Source organism: Pristiophorus japonicus, chromosome 9, assembly GCF_044704955.1.
Source record: "Pristiophorus japonicus isolate sPriJap1 chromosome 9, sPriJap1.hap1, whole genome shotgun sequence".
In the NCBI taxonomy this organism is placed as follows: domain Eukaryota; kingdom Metazoa; phylum Chordata; class Chondrichthyes; family Pristiophoridae; genus Pristiophorus; species Pristiophorus japonicus.
Window position 1 is genome coordinate 201,232,148 of NC_091985.1, and position 23,211 is coordinate 201,255,358.

At 45.6% G+C, this 23,211-nt stretch overlaps 2 protein-coding genes across 3 annotated transcripts in view; one reads left to right on the forward strand and one right to left on the reverse strand.

The window, feature by feature from the left end:
- LOC139273404 (zinc finger protein 300-like) overlaps window positions 1–6,053 on the forward strand; it is a 29,360-nt gene extending 23,307 nt beyond the window's left edge. For both annotated transcript variants that reach the window (XM_070890279.1, XM_070890280.1), the window contains exon 3: window positions 1,811–6,053. In XM_070890279.1, coding sequence (XP_070746380.1) covers window positions 2,151–3,077 — 927 coding nt within the window. In that variant the 5' untranslated portion in view covers window positions 1,811–2,150 and the 3' untranslated portion in view covers window positions 3,078–6,053. The remainder of the gene's footprint in view (window positions 1–1,810) is intronic.
- A 4,500-nt stretch (window positions 6,054–10,553) lies between these two features.
- Window positions 10,554–10,922, reverse strand: LOC139273432 (histone H4-like). The gene has a single exon (XM_070890344.1). The coding sequence runs from the start codon at window positions 10,866–10,868 to the stop codon at window positions 10,554–10,556; it is 315 nt and encodes a 104-aa protein (XP_070746445.1). The 5' UTR covers window positions 10,869–10,922.
- Between the last annotated feature and the right edge of the window lie 12,289 nt (window positions 10,923–23,211).

The following is a 23,211-nucleotide window of genomic DNA, read 5'->3' on the forward strand; positions in this document are numbered from 1 at the left end:
TTCGGCTGTCTGCTCGGCTGACTCACGCCCTTTGTAGGCTTGCTGCTGCTCCCGCTCTTGTGCCCTTTCCGAAGGGATGGGCGCAAGTAGGTTTTTCCCCTCGCGTTGCTTCTCTCACCACCTGCTGCAGCCTAGTCTGGCAGCTATGTCCTTCAGGACTTTGCCAGATCGATTAGTAGTGGTGCTACCGAGCCAGTCTTGATGGACATTGAAGTCCCCCACCCAGAGTACATTCTGTGCACCTTGCTACTCTCAGTGCTTCTTCCAAGTGGTGTTCAACATGGAGGAGTACTGATTCATCAGCTGAGTGAGGACGGTAGGTGGTCATCAGCAGGAGGTTTCCTTGTCCATGCTTGACCTGAAGACAGGAGACTTCATGGGGTCCGGAGTCAGTGTTGAGAACTCCCAGGGCCACACCCTCCCGAATGTATACTACTGTACCGCCACCCCTGGTGGGTCTGCCCTGACGCTGGGACAGGACATTCTCAGGGAGGTGATGGAGGAGTCTGGGACATTGGCTGAAAGATATGATTTGTGAGTATGACTATGTCAGGCTGTTGCTTGACTAGTCTGGGCCATCTCTTCCAATTTTGGCACCAGTCCCCAGATGTTGATGAGAAAGACTGGGCTGGGTGTGCTGTTGTCGGGTCCGTAGCCGATGCGGAGGTCGATGCCGGGTGGTCCGTCCGGTTTTATTCTTATTATTGTTTTTCGTAGCGGTGGATCAATTGATGAATCAATATGATCTTATTGAATGGCGGAGCAGGCTCGAGGGGCCAAATGGCCTACTCCTGCTTCTAATTCTTATGTGCTTATTCCCTAGCCCAGATCCTGTCTCTATATTAAGAGCAATGGTCCCAACACTGACCCTGGGGACACCACTGTTTCCATCCCTCCAGTCTGAAGAACATCCATTTACCACTACTCTCTGTTTTCTGCCCTTTACCCAACTTCCTCTCCACGTGGCCCCACTCCCTTTAATACTGTGAGCCTTCATTTGATCAACAAGCCTCCTGTCCAGCACCTTATCAAACACCTTTTGACAATCCATCTGCACAACATCCATTGCATTTCCTTTCTCACTGCACTGTGTTATTTCCTGCAATAATCCCTGCTGTCTGTCCTGACTTAATCATTTCACTACAAATGTTGCAACGTTTACTTCTGTAGTTAGAATCCCCCGCGCAGGGGTAAAGTGCTACATCAGTGACACCAGGAGCCCAGACACGGGACCAGGCTGTGCTCTGAGCAGGCGCAGTGCCAGTGCTGGAGGTGGTCTGAGGCGGAAGAGACGTTCCGCGAGTCAGTAGGAGCTTATGAGCTCAGCGGGGGAATTGGATCCCTGGGTGGGCTGGGCAGCTTCATAAACACGTGCTGCAGGCCTCAGGCCCCGAATATGAACCCGCAGGCTCCATGTTTGACCTGCGATGATAGACCCGACAGCTCGGGGTAACTAGCTGAATTCTTGGGCAGGATCAGGGCGCCTGCGTGGCCATCTTGGTACAGGAGCAGAGGGTGGGTGGGGTTTAGGGTCCCAGTGACTAGGAGAGAAAATAATTTCCTTGTTTCTTCTCAGTCTGCGCACGAGGGATGTAGAACTGAACCCAACCAGAGAAGAGGGAGTGAGAAAATTGCAGATGGAGGAAAGAAATGATGGAGGTGGTGCGATGAGTTTGGATTTCAGCACAGGGTGGAGGGAGAGTGTGTGGGATGGGAATTTACAGCTTTGGGGAATAAGAGAGGAAAGAATGTTCCATAGAAACTGGGATTGTCTGTCCTCAGTGCTGACTTTTGTAAACTCCTTTTACAGGATATTAGAAAAGGAGGATTTACAGACGGGAAACTCGAACCAATCACAGTCACTCGATTCAGCTGTATATCATCGGCCTTTGAATGTGGAAGGAGAAACATTTGTCTGTTTTGTCTGTGAGAAAAGATATTAAACATTAGTGTGACTGGTAAAGCACCGAGACACACACACCCGAGTGAGAGTGTTCCAGTGCACTGACTGTGGAAAGAGCTTTAAGCAGTTACACAGCCTGAAAAAACATCGCACCATTCACAGCGAGGAGAAACCGTTCACATACTGTGTATGTGGACGAAGCTTCAATTGATCATCCAACCTGGAGAGACACAAGGACACCCGCACCATGGAGAAACCGTGGGAATGTGGAGACTGTGGGAAGGCATTCAATTGCCCCTCTGCGCTGGAAACTCATCGACGGCATCACAACGGAGAGAGGCCATTCACCTGCCCCGTATGTGGGAAGGGATTCACTCAGTCATCCAACTTGCTGGTACACAAGCGAATTCACACTGGGGAGAGGCCATTCACCTGCTCCATGTGTGAGAAGGGATTCACTCGTTCATCCGACCTCACTGAACACCAGCGTGTTCACACTGCGGAGAGGCCGTTTACCTGCCCAGTGTGTGGGAAGGGATTCACTCAGTCATCCAACCTGCGGATACACAAGCGAATTCACACTGGGGAGAGACCGTTCACCTGCCCCGTGTGTGGGAAGGGATTCACTCAGTCATCCAACCTGCTGGTACACAAGCGAATTCACACTGGGGAGAGGCCATTCACCTGCTCCATGTGTGAGAAGGGATTCACTCGTTCATCCGAGCTCACTGAACACCAGCGTGTTCACACTGGGGAGAGGCCATTTACCTGCCCAGTGTGTGGGAAAGGATTCACTCGATCATTTGACCTGTTGACACACCAACACATTCACACTGGGGAGAGGCCATTCATCTGCTCTGAATGTGGGAAGGGTTTCACGCGATCATCCCACCTGCTGACACACCAACGCATTCATACTGGGGAGAGGCCGTTCATCTGCTCTGAGTGTGGGAAGGCTTTCACTCGATCGTCTTACCTGCTAGCACACCAGCGAGTTCACACTGGGGAGAGGCTATTCACCTGCTCTGAGTGTGAGAAGCATTTCACTCGATCATCCAACCTGCTGAGACACCAGCGAGTTCACACTGGGGAGAGGCCATTCACCTGCTCTGAGTGTGGGAAGGGATTCACTCAGTCATCCAACCTGCTGACACACCAGCGAGTTCACAAGTGACTGCAGGGGTTGGACTCTGCTGTTATTGTTGCCGTTAATCACATCCAGGACTGAAACATGTTGCCGCTGGTGTAATTAATCCCTATATCTGGGCTGGAGTTTAATTTTCTGGATATCATTGAATCATAGAATGGTCACAGCACAGTAGGAGGCCTTTTGGACCATCGAACCCATGCCGGCTCTCTGCAAGAGCACTTCAGCTAGTCATAAGAACATAAGAAATAGGAGCAGGAGTAGGCCACACCACCCCTCGAGCCTGCTCCGCCATTCAATAAGATCATGGCTGGTCTGATCGTGGACTCAGCTCCACTTCCCTGCCCACTCCCCATAACCCTTTATCGTTTAAGAAACTGTCTATTTCTGTCTTAAATTTATTCAATGTCCCAGCTTCCACATCTCTCTGAGGCAGCGAAGTCCACAGATTTACAACCCTCTGAGAGAAGAAATTTCTCCTCATCTCTGTTTTAAATGGGCGGCCTCTAGTTCTAGTCTCCCGCATCAGTGGAAACATCCTCTCTGCATCCACTTTGTCAAGCCCCCTCATATACGTTTTGATAAGATCACGTCTCATTCTTCTGAATTCCAATGAGTAGAGACCCAACCTACTCAACCTTTCCTCATAAGTCAACCCCCTCATCTCCGGAATCAACCTAGTGAAACTTCTCTGAACTGCCTCCAAAGTACCCACAGGTCCTGCTGTTCTGCAGCACTTTGCAATATTTCTCCATTTAAATAATAACTTGCTCTTGGATTTTTTTCTACCAAAGTGCATGACCTCAGACTTTCCAACATTACACTCCATCTGCCAAATTTTTGCCCACTCACTTAGCCTGTCTATTCCTTTTGCAAATTTTTTGTGTCCTCCTCACACATTGCTTTTCCTCTCATCTTTGTATCATCAGCAAACTTGGCTACATTACACTCAGTCCCTTCTTCCAAGTCATTAATATAGATTGTAAATAGTCCCAATCCCCGCCCTTTCCCTGTGGCTCTGCAAATGTTTTATTTCAGGTACTTATCCAATTCCCTTTTTGAAAGTCACGATTGAATCTGCCTCCACCACCCTTTCAGGCCGTGCATTCCAGATCCTAACCACTCGGTGCTTAAAGAAAAGTTTTTTCTCATGTCGCCTTTGGTTCTTTTGCCAATCACCTTGAATCTGTGTCCTCTGGTTCTCAACCCTTCCGCCAATGGGAATATTTTCTCTCTACTCTGTCCAGACCCCTCATGATTTTAGAGCACCTCTATCAAATCTCCTCTCAACCTTCTCTGTTCTAAGAAGAACAACCCCAGCTTCACCAGTCTATCCATGTAACTGAAGTCCCTCATCCCTGGAATCATTCTTGTAAATCTTTTCTGCACCCTCTGTCAAACAACTGTCAAATAAATCAGCTTTGTTTCCTACATACAGTGAGTCGATTCCTTGATTTCTCCAAGAGGAGGCTAATTGATGTCCTGTTACCGACTGTCCCATTTTTGAGCCTTTTCACGGCTTCTGTTTTAGTGATGTTGGTTGAGGGATAAATGTTAGCCAGGACACCGGAGATCTCTCTCTTCTTCGAAATAATGTCATGGAATCTTTAACGCCGACTTGAGAGGTCAGATGGTTCTGATTCTTTTTTTTATTTGTTCACGGGATGTGGGCGTCGCTGGTAAGGCCAGCATTTATTGTCCATCCATAATTGCCGTTGAGAAGATGGGGGGGAGCCATCTTCTTGAACTGCTGCAGTGCGTGTGGTGAAGGTACTCCCACAATACTGTTAGGGAGGGAGTTCCAGGATTTTGACCCAGCGATAATGAAGGAATGGCGATATGCTTCCAAATCAGGATGGTGTGTGACTTGGAAGGAAACGTGGAGGTGGTGGTGTTCCCATGCGCCTGCTGCCCTTGTCCTTCGAGTTGGTAGAGGTCGCGGGTTTGGGAGGTGCTGCCGAAGAAGCCTTGGCGAGTTGATGCAGTGTATCTTGTACATGGTAAACACTGCAGCCACGGTACATTGATGATGGAGGGAGTGGATGTTTAAGGTGGTGGATGGGTGCCAATAAAGCGGGCTGCTTTGTCCTGGATGGTGTCGAGCTTCTTGAGTGTTGTCGCAGTTGCATTCATCCAAGCAAGTGGAGAGTATTCCATCACACTCCTGACTTGTGCCTTGTGGATGGTGGAAAGGCTCTGGGGAGTCAAAAGGTGAGACACTCACCATAGAATACCCAGCTTCTGACTTGCTCTTGTTGCCACAGTATTTATCTGGCTGTTCCAGTTAAGTTTCTGGTCAATGGTAACCCCAAGGATGTTGATGGTAGGGGATTCGGTTATGGTAATGCCATTGAATGTTATGGGGTGGTGGTTAGACTCTTGCTTGTTGGAGATAGTCATTGCCTGGCACTTGTGGCGTGAATGTTACTTGCCACTTATCAGCCCAAGCCTGAATGTTATCCAGGTCTTGCTGTACGCAGGCATGGACTGCTCCATTATCTGAGGAGTTGCGAATGGAACTGAACACTGTGCAGTCATCAGCGAACATTCCCACTTCTGACCTTATAATGGAAGGAAGGTCATTGATGAAGCAACTGAAGATGGTTGAGCCTAGGACACTGCCCTAAGGAACTCCTGCAGCGATGTCCTGGGGCTGTGATGATTGACCTCCAACTACCACAACTATCTTCCTTTGTGCTAGGTATGACTCCAGCCAGCGTAGAGTTTTCCCCCAGATTCCCATTGACTTCAGTTTTACTACAGCTCCTTGATGCCGCACTCGGTCAAATTCTGCCCTGATGTCGAGGGCAGTCACTCTCACTTTGCCTCTGGAATTCAGCTCTTTTGACCATGTTTGGACCAAGGATGTGATGTGGTCTGGAGCCGAGTGGTCCTGGCGGAACCCAAACTGGGTATTGGTGAGTAAGTGCTGCTTGATACCACTGTTGGTGACAACTTCCATCATTTTGCTAATGATTGAGAATAGACTGATGGGGCGGTAATTGACCATATTGGATTTGTCCTGCTTTTTGTGGCAGTTTTCCACATTGTCGCATCGATGCCAGTGTTGTAACTGTACTCGAACAGCTTGGATAGAGGTGCGGCTAGTTCTGGAGCACAAGTCTTCAGCACAACAGCCGGTGTATTGTCGGAACCATAGCCTTTGCTGTATCCAATGCATTCAGCTGTTTCTTGATATCACGTGGAGTGAATCGAATTGGCTGAAGACTGGCTTCCTTAGGAGGAAGCCGATATGGATCATCCTCTCGGCACATCTGGCTGAAGATGGTTGTAAACACCAGCCTTTTCTTCTCAGAAGATCAAGATGTAGAACCAGTTTGTGTCAAGATAAGAAATAATAAGGGAAAGAAATCACTGGTAGGAGTAGTCTATAGATCCCCTAACAGTAGCTACATTGCAGGACAGCATATTAATCAACAACACATGGAGGTTTGTAAGAAATACTGCAATAATCATGGGCGATTTTAATCTTTTTCATTGGACAAATCAAATTGGCAAAGGTAGCCTTAAGGAAGAGTTCATAGAGTATATTCGGGATGTTCTTAGAACAATACGATGTGGAGCCAACCAGGGAGCAGACTATTTTAGATCTGGTAATGTGTAATTAATGATCTCATAGTAAAGGATCCTCTTGGGAAGAGTGATCATAACATGGTATCATTTCAAATTCAGTTTGAGGCTGAGAAACTTGGGTCTCGTACTCGTCCCTGAACTTAAATAAAGGCAATTACAAAGTAAGGGTAAGATGGTAAATAAGCAGTGACAGACATTTAAGGAGATATTTTATAACTCTCAGCAAAGATATATTCCAGTGAGAAAGAAAGACTCTTAAGAAGAACCAGCCATGGCTAACTAGGAATTTTTTGAGGATGTAACTGGTAGAGTGGACAAGGGAGAACCAGTGGATGTGGTGTATTTGGACTTTCAAAAGGGTTTTGACAAGGTCCCACACAAGAGATTGGTGTGCAAAATTAAAGCACATGGTATTGGGGGTAATATACTGACGTGGATAGAGAACTGGTTGGCAGACAGGAAGCACAGAGTAGGGATAAACGGGTCCTTTGCAGAATGGCAGGCAGTGACTAGTGGGGTGCCGCAGGGCTCAGTACTGGGACTCCAGCTATTTACAGTATAAATTAATGATTTGGATGAGGGAATTAAGTGTAATATCTCCAAGTTTGCAGATGACACTAAGCTGGGTGGCAGTGTGAGCTGTGAGGAGGACGCTAAAAGGCTGCAGGGTGACTTGGACAGGTTAGGTGAGTGGGCAAACACGTGGAAGATGCAGTATAATGTGGATAAATGTGAGGTTATCCACTTTGGTGGCAAAAACACGAAGGCAGAATATTATCTGAATGGTGGCAGATTAAGAAAAGGGGAGGTGCAACGAGACCTGGATGTCATGGTACATCAGTCATTGAAAGTTGGCATGCAGGTACAGCAGGTGCTGAAGAAGGCAAATGGTATGTTGGCCTTCATAGCTAGGGGATTTGAGTATAGGAGCAGGGAGGTCTTACTGCAGTTGTACAGGGCCTTAGTGAGGCCTCACCTGGAATATTGTGTTCAGTTTTGGTCTCCGATTCTGAGGAAGGACATTCTTGCTATTGAGGGAGTGCAGCGAAGATTAACCAGACTGATTCCCGGGATAGCTGGACTGACATATGAGGAGAGACTGGATTGACTGGGCCTGTATTCACTGGAATTTCGAAGGATGAGAGGGGATCTCATAGAAACATATAAAAATCTGATGGGACTGGACAGGTTCGATGAAGGAAGAATGTTCCCGATGTTGGGGAAGTCCAGGACCAGGGGACATAGTCTATGGATAAGGGGTAAGCCATTTAGGACTGAGATGAGGAGAAACTTCTTCACTCAGAGAGTTGTTAACCTGTGGAATTCCCTACCGCAGAGAGTTGTTGATGCCAGTTCATTGGATATATTCAAGAGGGAGTTAGATATGGCCCTTACGGCTAAAGGGATGAAGGGGTATGGAGAGAAAGCAGGAAAGGGGTACTGAGGTGAATGATCAGCCATGATCTCATCGAATGGTGGTGCAGACTCGGAAGGGCCGAATGTCCTACTCCTGCACCTATTTTCTATCTTTCTAAGAAGTAATGGATGGCATCAAATTGAAAACAAAAGCATACAATGTTGCGAAGATTAGTGGAAGGCCAGAAGATTGGGAACTTTTTAGAAAAGAGCAAAAGACGACTAAAAATGAAACAAGGGAAAGGAGATAGATTGAGAGTAAACTAGCAAGAAATATAAAAAGAGACAGTAAGAGATTCTATAGGTATATAAAAAGGAAGAGAGTAGCTAAGTTGGTCCCTTAGAGGATGAGACTGGGGAATTAATAATGGAAAACGGAAGTGGCAGAGAATTTGAACAAATATTTTGTATCGGTCTTCACTGTAGAAGACACTAAAAGCATCCCAGTAATGGATAATCAAGGGGCTATGGGGAGGGGACAAGGTGGACAAGTCCCCTGGACCTAATGGCCTGCATCCTATGGTATTAAAAGAAGTGGCTACAGAGATGGCGACTACATTGGTTGTAATCTGCCAAAAATCCCTGGATCCTGGATTTTTGATTGGAAAACAGCAAATGTAATTGTCTTATTTAAGAAAGGAGGGAGACAGAAAGCAGGAAACTATTAGCCTAACATCAGTCATCGGGAAAATGCTGGAGTCCATTATTGATGAAGTAGCAGCAGGACATTTAGAAGATCATGGTACAGTCAAGCAGAGTCAGCATGGTTTTATGAAAGGGAAATCATGCTTGACAAATTTATTGGTGTTCTTTGAGGATGTAATGAGCAGGGTGGATAAAGGGGAACCAGTAGGTGTCATGTACTTGGATTTCTAGAAGGCATTCGATAAGGTGCCACATAAAAGGTTACTGCACATGATAAGAGCTCATGGAATTGGGAGTAATATATTGGCATGGAGAGAGGATTGGCTAACTAACAGAAAACAGAATTGGGATAAATAGGTCATTTTCAGGTTGGCAAACTAACTAGTGGGGTGCCACAGGGATCAGTGCTGGGAATTCAACTATTTACAATCTATATTAATGACTTGGATGAAGGGACCGAGAGTAATGTAGTTTAATTTGCTGATGATACAAAGATAGGTGGAAAAGCAATTTGTGAGGAAGACGCAAAGAATCTACAAAGGGATATGGATAAGGTAAGTGGGTGAGCAAAAATTTGGGAGATGGAGTATAATGTGGGAAAATGTGAGGTTATCCACTTTGATATGAAAAATATAAAAGCAAATTATTTAAATGGGGAAAGATTAGAAAATGCTGCAGTACAGAGGGATCTGCGGGTCCTTGTACATGAAACACAAAAAGTTAGCATGCAGGTACAGCAAGTAATTAAGAAGGCAAATGGAATGTTGGCCTCTTTTGCAAGGGGGATGGAGTATAAAAGTAGGGAAGACCTGCTACAACTGTACAGGAAGTTGGTGACACCACACCTGGAGTACTTTATACAGTTTTGGTCTCTTTGCATTGGAGGCAGTTCAGAGAAGGTTCACGAGGTTGATTCGTGAGATGAGGGGGTTGTGAAGAAAGGTTGAGCAGTTTAGGCCTATATTCATTGGAGTTTAGAAGAATGTGAGGTGATCTTATTGAGCACAGGTGAGCACAACAGTGGCAAATGGAATTCCATCCAGAGAAATGTGAGGTAATACATTTGGGGAGGGCTAACAAGGAAAGGGAATACACATTAAATGGTAGGTCACTGAAAAGTAGAAGAACAAAGCAAGTGCATGTCCACAAATCCCTGAAGCTGGCAGGCCAGGTAGATAAGGTGGATAAGAAGGCATACGGAATGCTTGTTTTTATTAGCTGAGGCATAGAATACAAGAGCAGGGATGATTATGCTTGAACTGTATAACATACTAGTTAGGCTACAGTTAGAGTACTGCGTGCAGTTCTGGTCACCGCATTACAGGAAGGATGTGATTGCACTGGAGAGGGTACAGAGGAGATTTACGAGGATGTTGCCAGGAGTGGAGAATCTTAGCTATGAGAACAGATTGGATAGGCTGGGTTTGTTTTCCTTGAAACAGAGGAGACTGAGGTGTATAAAATTATGAGGGGCCTAGATATAGTGAATAGAAAGAGCCTATTTCCGAGCAGAGGGGTCAACAACTAGGTGCATAAATTTAAAGTAATTGGTAGAAGGTTTAGAGGTGATTTGAGGGGAAATTTCTCCACCCAGACGGTGTTGGGGGCCTGGAGCTCACTGCCTGAAAGGGTGGCTGAGGCAGAAACCCTCACCACGTTTTTAAAAAGCACTTGAGGCGCTGTAACCTGCGGACCTAGAGCTGGGAAGTGGGATTAGGTCGGATAGCCTCCTGTTGGCTGGCATGGACATGGCCTCCTTCCGTGCTGTAAATTTCCATGATTCTATGATTGTCAATCTGGTGAGAAAATGATCAGAAAAATAGTCAAACTGCCCCAGGGTCACGTTGTTCAGCCGCCGAATCCATAGAGAGTGCGGCCCTGCCGCTTCAGAGCGTACACCATATCCATGGCTGTGACCATTTTGCGTTTGGTGTGCTCAGTGTAGGTGACCACATCCCTGATCACATTCTCCAGGAAACCCTTCAGCACCCCGCGGGTCTCCTCGTAGATCAGGCCCGAGATCCACTTGACACTGCCACAGCGATCCAGGTGGCCGATGGCAGGTTTGGTGATACCCTGGATGTTATCACTGAGCACTTTACGGTGGCGTTTGGCTCCGCCTTTACCCAGTCCTTTGCCTCCTTTACCTCGGCCAGACATCATAATTCTTCACAGGAACATAAATTGAATGATAAACTCTCGCCATCCAGATGTGTTTATGAAGCCAGCCCGGACCTGGTTAAGGAAGGCGAGTGCGAGAGAGGCAAGGAGGAACCAGAATCAGAGTGACAGGTTGAGCAGAGACAGTGGCCTCTGAGCTTCCAGATCTGCCTCCAGACTTCATGCTCCAGCATTGAAATACATGCCTGCTCCTCCCCCGCACCCTCTCCCCGCCCAGTGTTTAACCCGACGGGAAGGGCCCTTGCGACCTCCCCTCCCCCAGCTCTGCCAGCGGCTGCCGTTTCCTCTGTGCTTGGCTGATGATCATTGAACACATCAGGGAGCGGCGATATCCTGGGCCCGAGTAAGGGAGCAAACAGCAGCCTCCTTCCAGCAGCTCATCACATTGAGACTGTGTCCGTAAATGGGCTTTGTATCGGGGGCTGTTTGAAAGAGGCAGAGTGGAGCAGGAAGTAGTTTGGGAACATGGAGTGAGTGGGGGAAGGGAGCGGAGATATCCCAGGTTGTGTGTGTACAGTGTAAGGCAACAGAGAAAGTTAATCACCGCACTCTTTCAAATCATTGTTGCATTCTTTCACCAAATCAGTAGTAAATGTTCCTGATTTCCAATCTCACCGTGTCTGCTCTTCTTCGACATTGAACAGTGGAAACACAGCTTGACAGTGAGGATGTGAGGAGTGTCACAAAGTGCATCTATTGCAGGCACCAGGACAGAAGTGTGAAAGTGGACATTCCGTTTTGTTTCGGTGCGTTGAGTTCTCCAGAACCATGTTGAAGGTGATCGAGAGATACATTGTCGCACCCTGAGATACATTCTGTTGACTGCACAGGCCCTTAACTTGGTTCTAATAGACTGAGAACAATTGTGGTACAGCCCAGGTACCTGTAGTTATAATCCAGAAAGTGATTCAGAATTTTACAGGTAGTCCTATGGGAGAGGAAGTTATAAATCTCAACTGTATCAATCGGGTGAGCCCATTCATGAACCAGTACCGGATTTGTATTGTGTCTGGATGCTGATAACTTTCTATGAAACCATCCTACACCTGGTGTGGAAAATCTGAGTGCCGCTGTACTGCAGTGAGGTCAGAAACAGAAACCTAGACAATAGGTGCAGGAGTAGGCCATACGGTCCTTCGAGCCTGCACCGCCATTCAATATGATCAAGTCTGACCATGCAACTTCAGTACCCCATTCCTACTTTCTCTCCATACCCCTTGATCCCTTTAACCGTAAGGGCCATATCTAACTCCCTTTTGAATATATCGAACGAACTGGCCTCAACAACTTTCTGTGGTATAGAATTCCACAGGTTCACAATTCTGAGTGAAGAAGTTCTTTTCTCGGTCCTAAATGCCTTACCCCTTATCCTGAGACTGTGACCCCTGGTTCTGCACTTCCCCAACATCAGAAACATTCTTCCTGCATCTAACCTGTCCAATCCTGTCAGAATTTTATATGTTTCTATGAGATCACCCCTCATTCTTCTAAATTCCAGTGAATACCTAGTCGGTCCAGTCTTTCTTCATATGTCAGTTCTGCCATTCCGGGAATCAGTTTGGTGAACCTTCGCTGCACTCCCTCAATAGCAAGAATGTCCTTCCTCAAGTTAGGAGACTAAAACTGTACACAATACACCAGGTGTGTGGCCTCACCAAGGCCCTGTACAACTGTAGTAACACCTCCCTGCCCCTGTACTCAAATCCCCTCGCTATGAAGGCCAACATGCCATTTGCTTTCTTAACCGCCTGCTGTACCTGCATGCCAACCTTCAATGACTGATGTACCATGACACCCAGGTCTCGTTGCACCTCCCCTTTTCCTAATCTGTCACCATTCAGATAATAGTCTGTCTCTGTTTTTACCACCAAAGTGGATAACCTAACATTTATCCACATTATACTTCATCTGCCATGCATTTGCCCACTCACCTAACCTATCCAAGTCACTCTGCAGCCTCATAACATCTTCCACGCAGCTCACACTGCCACCCAACTTAGTGTCATCCGCAAATTTGGAGATACTACATTTAATCCCCTCGTCTAAATCATTAATGTACAATGTAAACAGCTGGGGCCCCAACACAGAATCTTGCGGTACCCCACTAGTCACTGCCTGCCATTCTGAAAAGTACCCATTTACTCCTACTCTTTGCTTCCTGTCTGCCAATCAGTTCTCATTCCACATCAGCATACTACCCCCAATCCCATGTGCTTTAACTTTGCACATTAATCTCTTGTGTGGGACCTTGTCGAAAGCCTTCTGAAAGTCCAAATACACCACAGCAACTGGTTCTCCCTTGTCCACTCTACTGGAAACATCCTCAAAAAATTCCAGAAGATTTGTCAAGCATGATTTCCCTTTCACAAATCCATGTTGACTTGGGCCTATCATGTCACCTCTTTCCAAATGCGCTGCTATGACATCCTTAATAATTGATTCCATCATTTTACCCACTACCGATGTCAGGCTGATCGATCTATAAATCTCTGTTTTCTCTCTCTCCTTTTTTAAAAAGTGGGGTTACATTGGCTACCCTCCACTCCATTGGAACTGATCCAGACTCTGTGGAATGCTGGAAAATGACTGTCAATGCATCCGCTATTTCCAAGGCCACCTCCTTAAGTACTCTGGGATGCAGACCATGAGGCCCTGGGGATTTATCGACCTTCAATCTCATCAATTTCCCCAACCAAATTTCCCGACTAATAAGGATTTCCCTCAGTTCCTCCTTCTTACTAGACCCTCTGACCCCTTTTATATCCGGAAGGTTGTTTGTGTCCTCCTTAGTGAATACCGAACCAAAGTACTTGTTCAATTGGTCTGCCATTTCTTTGTTCCCCGTTATGACTTCCCCTGATTCTGACTGCAGGGGACCTACGTTTGTCTTTACTAACATTTTTCTCTTTACATATCTATAGAAGCTTTTGGAGTCTGTTTTAATGTTCCCTGCAAGCTTTTTCTCGTACTCTATTTTCCCTGCCCTAATCAAACCCTTTGTCCTCCGCTGCTGGGTCCTAAATTTCTCCCAGTCCCCGGATTCGTTGCTATTTCTGGCCAATTTGTATGCCACTTCCTTGGCTTTAATACTATCCCTGATTTCCCTTGATAGCCACGGTTGAGCCACCTTCCCTTTTTTATTTTTACGCCAGACAGGGATGTACAATTGTTGTAGTTCATCCATGCGGTCTCTAAATGTCTGCTATTGCCCATCCACTATCAACCCCTTAAGTATCATTTGCCAATCTATCTTACACAATTCACGCCTCATACCTTTAAAGTTACCCTGCTTTAAGTTCTGGACCTTGGTCTCTGAATTAACTGTTTCATTCTCCATCCTAATGTAGAATTCCACCATATTATGGTCACTCTTCCCCAAGGGGCCTCGCACAACGAGATTGCTAATTAATCCTCTCTCATTGCATAACACCCAGTCTAAGATGGCCTCCCCCCGAGTTGGTTCCTCGACATATTGGTCTAGAAAACCAACCCTTATGCACTCCAGGAAATCTTCCTCCATCGTATTGCTTCCAGTTTGGTTAGCCCAATCTATATGCATATTAAAGTCACCCATAATAACTGCTGCACCTTTATTGCATGCACCCCTAATTTCCTTTTTGATGCCCTCCCCAAGGTGTGGCCTCACCAAGGCCCTGTACAAATGCAGTAAGACCTCCCTGCTCCTATACTCAAATCCTCTTGCTATGAAGGCTAACATGCCATTTGCCGCCTTCACCGCCTGCTGTACCTGCATGCCAACTTTCAATGACTGATGCACCATGACACTCGGGTCCCGTTGCATCTCCCCTTTTCCTAATCTGTCACCATTCAAATAATATTCTGCTTTCCTGTTTTTGCCACCAAAGTGGATAATTTCACATTTTTCTACATTATACTGCATTTGCCATGCATTTGCCCACTCACCTAACCTGTCCAAGTCACCCTGCAGCCTGTTAGCTTCCTCCTCACAGCTCACACTGCCACCCAGCTTAGTGTCATCTGGAAACTTGGAGATATTACATTCAATTCCTTTGTCCAAATCATTAATGTATATTGTAAATAGCTGGGGTCCCAGCACTGTCACTGCCTGCCATTCTGAAAAGGACCCGTTCATTCCTACTCTTTGCTTCCTGTCTGCAAACCAGTTCTCTATCATGTCAATATATTAGCCCCAATACGATGTGCTTTAATTTTGCACACTCATCTCTTGTATGGGACCTTGTCAAAAGCCTTTTGGAAGTCCAAATATACCATATCCACTGGTTCTCCCTTGTCCACTCTACTAGTTACATCCTCAAAAAATTCTAGAAGATTTGTCAAGCATGATTTCCCTTTCATAAATCCATGCTGTCTTGGACCGATCCTGTCACTGCTTTCCAAATGCGCTGCTATTACGTCTTTAATAATTGATTCCAACATTTTCCCCACTACCGATGTCAGGCTAACCGGTCTATAATCCTGTGTTTTCTCTCCCTCTTTTTTTAAGAATTGGCGTTACATTCGCTACCCTCCAATCCATAGGAACTGATGGAGAGTCTATAGAATGTTGGAAAATGACCACCAATGTATCCACTATTTCTAGGGCCACTTCCTTCAGTACTCTGGGATGCAGACTGTCAGGCCCTGGGGATTTATCGGCCTTCAATCCCATCAATTTCCCTAACACAATTTCCTGACTATAAGGATTTACTTCAGTTCATCTTTCTTGCTAGACCCTCAGTCCCCTAGTATTTCCGAAAGGTTATTTGTGTCTTCCTTAGTGAAGACAGAACCAAAGTATTTGTTCAATTGTTCTGCCATTTCTTTGTTCCCCATTATAAATTCACCTCATTCTGACTGCAAGGGACTTACATTTGTTTTCATTATTCTTTTTCTCTTCACATATCTATAGAAGCTTTTTCAGTCACTTTTTATGTTCCCAGCAAGCTTACTCTCATACTCTATTTTACCCCTCCTAATTAAACCCTTTGTCCTCCTCTGCTGAATTCTAAATTTTTCCCAGTCCTCAGGTTTGCTGCTTTTTCTGGCCAATTTATATGCCTCTTCCTTGGTTTTAAAACTATCCCTAATTTCCCTTGTTAGCCACGGTTGAGCCACCTTCCCCGTTTTATCTTTATGCTAGACAGGGATGTACAATTGTTGAAGGTCATCCATGCGATCTTTAAGTGTCTGCCTTGCCTATCCACCGTCAACCCTTTAAGTATCATTTGCCAGTCTATCCTAGCCAATTCACGTCTCATACCATCGAAGTTACCTTTCTTTAAGTTCAGGACCCTAGTCTCTGAGTTAACTGTGACAAGGACACTGTTTGTATCATGGTTTTCTCTCTCCAGATACTTTACTTTATTATAAACATTTCCATTCATTACAACTTTATTTTATATTCTCTGCCTCAGTTGTCCATATCATAACTAATATTTTTCTGGTATTATTCTCAAAGCAAAATAGTTAATTGAGCCAGTATAAATCTGATATTTCCTTCACCTGGAATACAAGGAAAAGTGCAAGCAGCTCCTTCTCACAGTGAGTGCATTATCATTCACAGAGCGCAGAGACACAGAACTGGCCTCAATCCTATTATCACAGGCAGCAGAAGCTGTCACTCCAACAGTGATCCGAAGTGGCTGAGTTACATTGTGAATCTTACGGCCACTGGAGCGGTAGGATCCAATGCTGTTTCACCATTGAAACAGATCAGATTCATATACGAGATACTGAAATATACAAAATAAAACCCACACTTGCACACCAGAAGCTGATAGGTATAGATTAAAACCCACACTCATAGACCAGAAACTGTCAGGTACAGATTAAACCACACACTTTTTAGCAGAAACTGATGGTTACATATTAAACCCACACTCATATACCAGAAACTGACAGCTATGGGATAAAACCAACACTCCAATACCAGAAACTGACAGGTACAGATTAATCCCACATTTTTTTTTACCAGAAACTGACAGATACAGAATAAAACCCACACTCATACAGAAATGACAGGTACAGATTAAACCCACACTCGTAAACCAGAAACTGACAGGTACAGGTTAGACCCACACTCATATACCAGAAACTGACAGGTACAGATTAAACACACACTCATTTACCAAAAACTGACAGGTACAATTTAAACACACACTCACATACCAGAAACTAACAGGTACAGATTAAACGCACACTCATATACCAGAAACTGACAGGTACAGGTTAAACCCACATTCATATATCAGAAACTGACAGGTACAGAATATCATGCACACTCACATACCAGAAACTGCCAGGTACAGATTAAACCTCACGCTCATATCAGAAACTGACAGGTACAGATTAATCAGCACACTCATATATCAGAAACTGACAGGTATCGAATAAAATACACATACATATTCCAGAAACTGACAGGTCCGAATTAAAACACACACTCGCATACCAGAAACTGACAGGTATAGGTTAAACACACACTCACATCCCAGAGATGGGCAGGTAATAAAGTACACACTCATATACCAGAAATTGACAGGTACAGAATAAAATACACACTCGCATACCAGAAACTGGTAGGTACAGATTAAACCCCACACTCGCATACCAGAGATTGAAATGTATAGAATAAAATGCACACTCACATATCATAAACTGACAGTTACAGAAAAAAAGAACACACTCACATACCAGACACTGACAGGTACAGGATAAAACCTACGCTCACACATCAGATACCGACAGGTACAGATTAAACCCACATACATGGCAGAAACCGACAGTTGCAGAATAGAAACCCACACTCACATACCAGAAACTTACAGTTCCAGATTAACCCCACAGGCATACATCAGAAATTGACAGGTACAGAATAAAATACACAGTCACATAACAAACTGACAGTTACAGAATAAAGCCCACAGTCATATACCAGAAATTGACAGGTACAGATTAAAGACCACACTCACATACCAGAAACTGATACGTATAGATTGAACCTCACATTCACGTACCAAAAACTGACAGTTAGATATTAAACCCACACTCATATAGCAGAACCAAGAGGAACAGAATAAAATCCACACTCACAAAGCAGCTGACAGGTGCAGATTAACCCCACAGCCATACCAGAGACTAACAGGTACAGAATATTTATTCATAGGCAGTCCCTCGGAATCGAAGAAGACTTGCTTCCACTCTAAAAATGTGTCCTTAGGTGACTGAACAATACAATACGAGAACCACAGTCCCTGTCACAGGTGAGACAGATAGTCATTGTGGGAAAGGATGGATGGGACTGGTTTGCCGCACGCTCTTTCCGCTGCCTGCGCTTGATTTCTGCATGCTCTCGGCGATGAGACTCGAGGTGCTCCACTTAGGGACATCTTTGGCCAGGGACTCCCAGGTGTCAGTGGGGATGTTGCACTTTATCAGGGAGGCTTTGAGGGTGTCCTTGTAACATTCCCTTTGCCCGCCTTTGGCTCGTTTGCCACGAAGACGTTCTGAGTAGAGCTCTTGCTTTGGGAATCTTGTGTCTGGCATGCGAACAATGTGGCCTGCCCAGCGGAGCTGATAAAGTGTGGTCAGTGCTTCAATGCTGGGGATATTGGCCCGGTCAAGGACATTAACGTTGGTGAGTCTGTCCTCCCAGGGGACCTGCAGGATCTTGTGGAGACATAGTTGGTGATATTTCTCCAGCGACTTGAGGTGTCTACTGTACATGGTCCATGTCTCTGAGCCATACAGGAGGGCAGGTATTACTATAGCCCTGTAGACCATGAGCTTTGTGGCAGATTTGAGGGCCTGGTCTTTGAACACTCTTCTTCAGACGGCTGCACGGCTGCACTGGAGGTGGTGTTGAATCTCATCGTCAATGTCTGCTCTTGTTGATATGAGGCTTCCGAGGTATGGGAAATGGTCCATGTTGTTTAGGGTCGTGCCGTGGATCTTGATGACTGAGGGGCAGTGATGTGCGGTGGGGACAGGTTGGTGGAGGACCTTTGTCTTACGGATGTTTAGTGTAAGGCCCATGCTTTCGTACTCCTCAGTGAATACGTCGACTATGTCCTGGAGTTCGGCCTCTGTCTGTATGCAGATGCAGGCGTTGTCTGCGTACTGTAGCTTGATGACAGACGTTGGGGTGATCTTAGATTCGCATGCCAGACACAGAATTCCACGGATTCACAACCCTCTGGGAGAAGGAATTTCTTCTCCCAGAGGGTTGTGAATCTGTGGAATTCTCTGCCCAAGGAAGCAGTTGAGGCTAGCTCATTGAATGTATTCAAATCACAGATGGATAGATTTTTAAACAAGGGAATTAAGGGTTACGGGGAGCGGGCGGGTAAGTGGAGCTGAGTCCACGGCCAGATCAGCCATGATCTTGTTGAATGGCGGAGCAGGCTCGAGGGGCTAGATGGCCTACTCCTGTTCCTAATTCTTATGTTCTTATGTTGGACCTGGCCTGGAGTCGACGAAGGTTGAACAGGTTCCCACTGGTTCTGTAGTTTAGTTCCACTCTAGTGGTAAGCTTATTGACTGTGAGGTGGAGCATGGCAGCGAGAAAGATTGAGAAGAGGGTTGGGCTGAAGTCACAGCCCTGTTTGACCCCAGTTTGGACATGGATTGGCTCTGTAATGGATCCGTTGGTAAGGATCACGGCCTGCATCTCGTCGTGGGGCAGACGGAGGAAGGTGACTAACTTTTGGGGGCACCCGAAACAAAGGAGGAAGCTTCATAGACCCTCGTGGTTGATAGTGTCAAATGCCTTTGTAAGGTCGAAGAAGGCCATGTACAAGGTACAGAATAAATACCACACTCACATACTAGAGAGTGACAGGTACCGATTAAAACTCACAATCACATAACTGAAACTGAGAGGTACAGAATAAACCCCACAATCATATACCAGTAACTGACGGGTACAAATTAAACGCCACACTCGTACACCAGAGATAGACAGGTACAGAATAAAATACACACTCACATACCAGAATCTGACACCATCAGTTCCCGGGAGATCCAGACCGCCGTGCGCCTGCTGCTGCCCGGGGAGCTGGCCAAGCACGCCGTGTCGGAAGGGACAAAGGCGGTGACCAAGTACACCAGCTCCAAGTAAAACTCCACGCTGTCCTGACAGAACAAACCCCAAACACAACGGCTCTTTTAAGAGCCACCCACAACCTCTCTGAAAGAGCTGCACAAGCGCATCACCCTTTAGACTCAATTTACTGTAATTATTTCCTGAACATGTGTGTTTGAGAACCTTTGCAGTTCCAGCTGTGGATTTAGTTTTGATTTCTCATAAGCAGCTTCACTGTCCGGTTCGTCGTTAGGCCGCTGTTGATATTCAAGCTACAAACACGGTTCCTTGTCGCTCGTTCCCATTTACAGCGCCTGTCGAGGAATTAGGAGCTTGTTTCGGGGATGAGACTCACATTTCAGTCATCTCATTCTCTCGCAAGCCCTTTTCGAGTTTATTTTTCAATTCCTGTTGCGGGTCAATCCGTTTATTAACCCGGGACTCCCCGCAGTGTAAAAACCGAGAATGGGAGTTCGTACAGAGACCAGAACGGGAGCAGTGTGAACACTCTGTCCCTCTTCCCTTTTCACAGAAGGACTTCCAGTTCTGGTCTCACTTCCCCCTGTGCGGAGGATCGATCCATGATCTGTGATTCCCAACTTTTACACAATTTGAGCTGGAATGTGTCCCGTTACAGAGTCAGTGGGGATTGATTGCCATCCGTTACAGACAGATTGACAGTGAACGCGAATTTAATCCTGATTGTAACAGCCTGGAATTTGTAAGGGAAATATGGAATAAAATAAAAGGAAGTAAAACCTGTTTGTAAACTTTTGGCTAATGGTGAATTTATTAACATAATCCGCACTTAAAAAAATTATTGGCGGTACTTTTGAAATTAAAAATCGTTCGAGGTCTGACTGTTGACAGGAATTTCCGCCCTCGTTTCATTGGTGGTCTCAACAGACAATGGGGAAGGCGAGAGATTAACATTCAGCGGCGATTTGAGTAAAGAATCACCATGACTGGATGAGGAGGCAAAGGACTGGGTAAAGGCAGAGTCAAGCGAATCTCGGGCCTGATCTACAAGAAGACCCGCGTGATACTGAAGGTTTTCCTGGAGAATGTGATCCGGGATGCGGTCACCTGCACTGAGCACGCCAAGCACAAGATGGCCACTGCCATGGATGTGGTCTACGCTCTGAAACAGCAAGGCCGCACTCTCTATGGGTTCGGCGGCTGAACAACGCGACCTTTCCCCCAAGCACAACACAAAGGCTCTTCTCAGAGCCACCCACCGCCTCACAGAGAGAGCAGTGACCCGGTGAACGGGGGCGAGATAGTTGATTTACATTTTGTTCTGCATAGATATGTTTTTTGCCAAGATCTATATTGTGGTGTTAGGTGTTTTAAATCAGCATATATCGATGGACAGAACGTCCTTTTAGTTTTCGAATCACAGACATTTACGGGGCATTCTAGATGAAGGTAATACTGAAACAACTAATGTAGTTAGAACATAAGAACATAAAAACATAAGAAATAGGAGCAGGTGTGGGCCATACGGCCCCTCGAGCCTGCTCCGCCATTTAATACGATCATGGACTCAGGTCTACTTCCCTGCCCCATAAACCCTTATTCCCTTATCGTTTAAGAAACTGTCTGTTTCTGTCTTAAATTTATTCAATGTTCCAGCTTCCACAGCTCTCTGAGGCAGCGAATTCCACAGATTCACAACCCTCAGAGAAGAAATTTCTCCTCATCTTAGTTTTAAATGGGCGGCCTCTTATTCTAAGATTAAGCCCTCTAGTTCTAGTCTCCCCTAGCAGTGGGAACATACTCTTTGCGTTCACCTTGTCAAGCCCCCTCATAATCTTATATGTTTCGATAAGATCACCTCTCAATCTTCTGAATTCCAATGAGTCGAGGCCCAACCTACTCAACCTTTCCCCATAAGTCAATTCCCTCATTCCGGAATCAACCTTGTGAACCTTCTCTGAACTGCCTCCAAAGCAAGTATATCCTTTTGTAAATATGGAAACCAAAACTGCATGCAGTATTCCAGGTGTGGCCTCACCAATACCCTGTACAACTGTAGCAAGACTTCCCTGCTTTTATACTCCATCCCATTTGCAATAAAAGCCAAGATTCCATTGGCCTTCCTGATCACTTGCTGTACCTGCATACTGACCTTTTGTGTTTCATGCACAAGTACCCCCAGGTCCCGCTGTACTGCAGCACTTTGCAATCTTTCGCCATTGAAATAATAACTTGCTCTTTGATTTTTTTTTTGCCAAAGTGCATGACCTCACACTTTCCAATATTATACTCCATCTGCCAAATTCTTGCTCACTCACTTAGCCTGTCTATGTCCTTTTGCAGAATGTTTGTGTCCTCACACATTGCTTTTCCTCCCATCTATGTATCGTCAGCAAACTTGGCTGTGTTACACTCGGTCCCTTCTTCCAAGTCGTTAATATAGATCATAAATAGTTGGGGTCTCAGCACTGATCCCTGTGGCATCCCATTGGGTACTGATTGCCAACATGAGAATGAACCATTTATCCTGACTCTCTGGTTTCTGTTCGTTAGCCAATCCTCTATCCATGCTAATATATTACCCCCAACCCCATGAACTTTTATCTTGTGCAGTAAGTAACCTTTTATGTGGCACCTTGTCAAATGCCTTCTGGAAGTCCAAATACACCACATCCACTGCTTCCCGTTTATCCACCCAGTTCGTTACATCCTCAAAGAATTCCAGCAAATTTGTCAAACATGACTTCCCCTTCATAAATTCGTGCTGTTACATCCATGTTACAGCAGTGGCAGAGAAGAAAGGTGTTGAATTAAACGATGGGAGGAAGGCAGCATCAGGGCGGAAAGACAGTGAGGGCCCCTTGCCCTCATAGAAGGACGCCCAAGTCCTGATCAGAAGTGACCCTCAGGCAATCTCGGTTACAAACCGGTCAATGTCTCGAACATGTAAACATCTAGATCGACAAACACAGCAGCGAGTTTGCTGTTCAGATATATATATAGGAAAAAACGTGAAGCTCATAAGTCCGGCCGTCATTAACCATTTTTACCTGAGAGCAGAACAGAAACATAAAGAACAGAGTATAAATCGGGAGGGGATGCAATTGATGACCTCATTCAAGAATTTGAGATTATGGCGAGCAATAAATCTGATTGGATGGTTAAAGAGACCAATCAGAGAGATACAGAACAATGGAAATTGACAATGCAGCCAATGAACCAATCACAGTCATTGCCTTCACCAATCCGTCATTAGCACAGGGCTGTGGGCGGAGTGTGGGG

Excerpts from the sequence above, each read along its gene's own strand:
- LOC139273432 (XM_070890344.1), bottom strand. The coding sequence starts at position 10,868 with ATGATGTCTGGCCGAGGTAAAGGAGGCAAAGGACTGGGTAAAGGCGGA.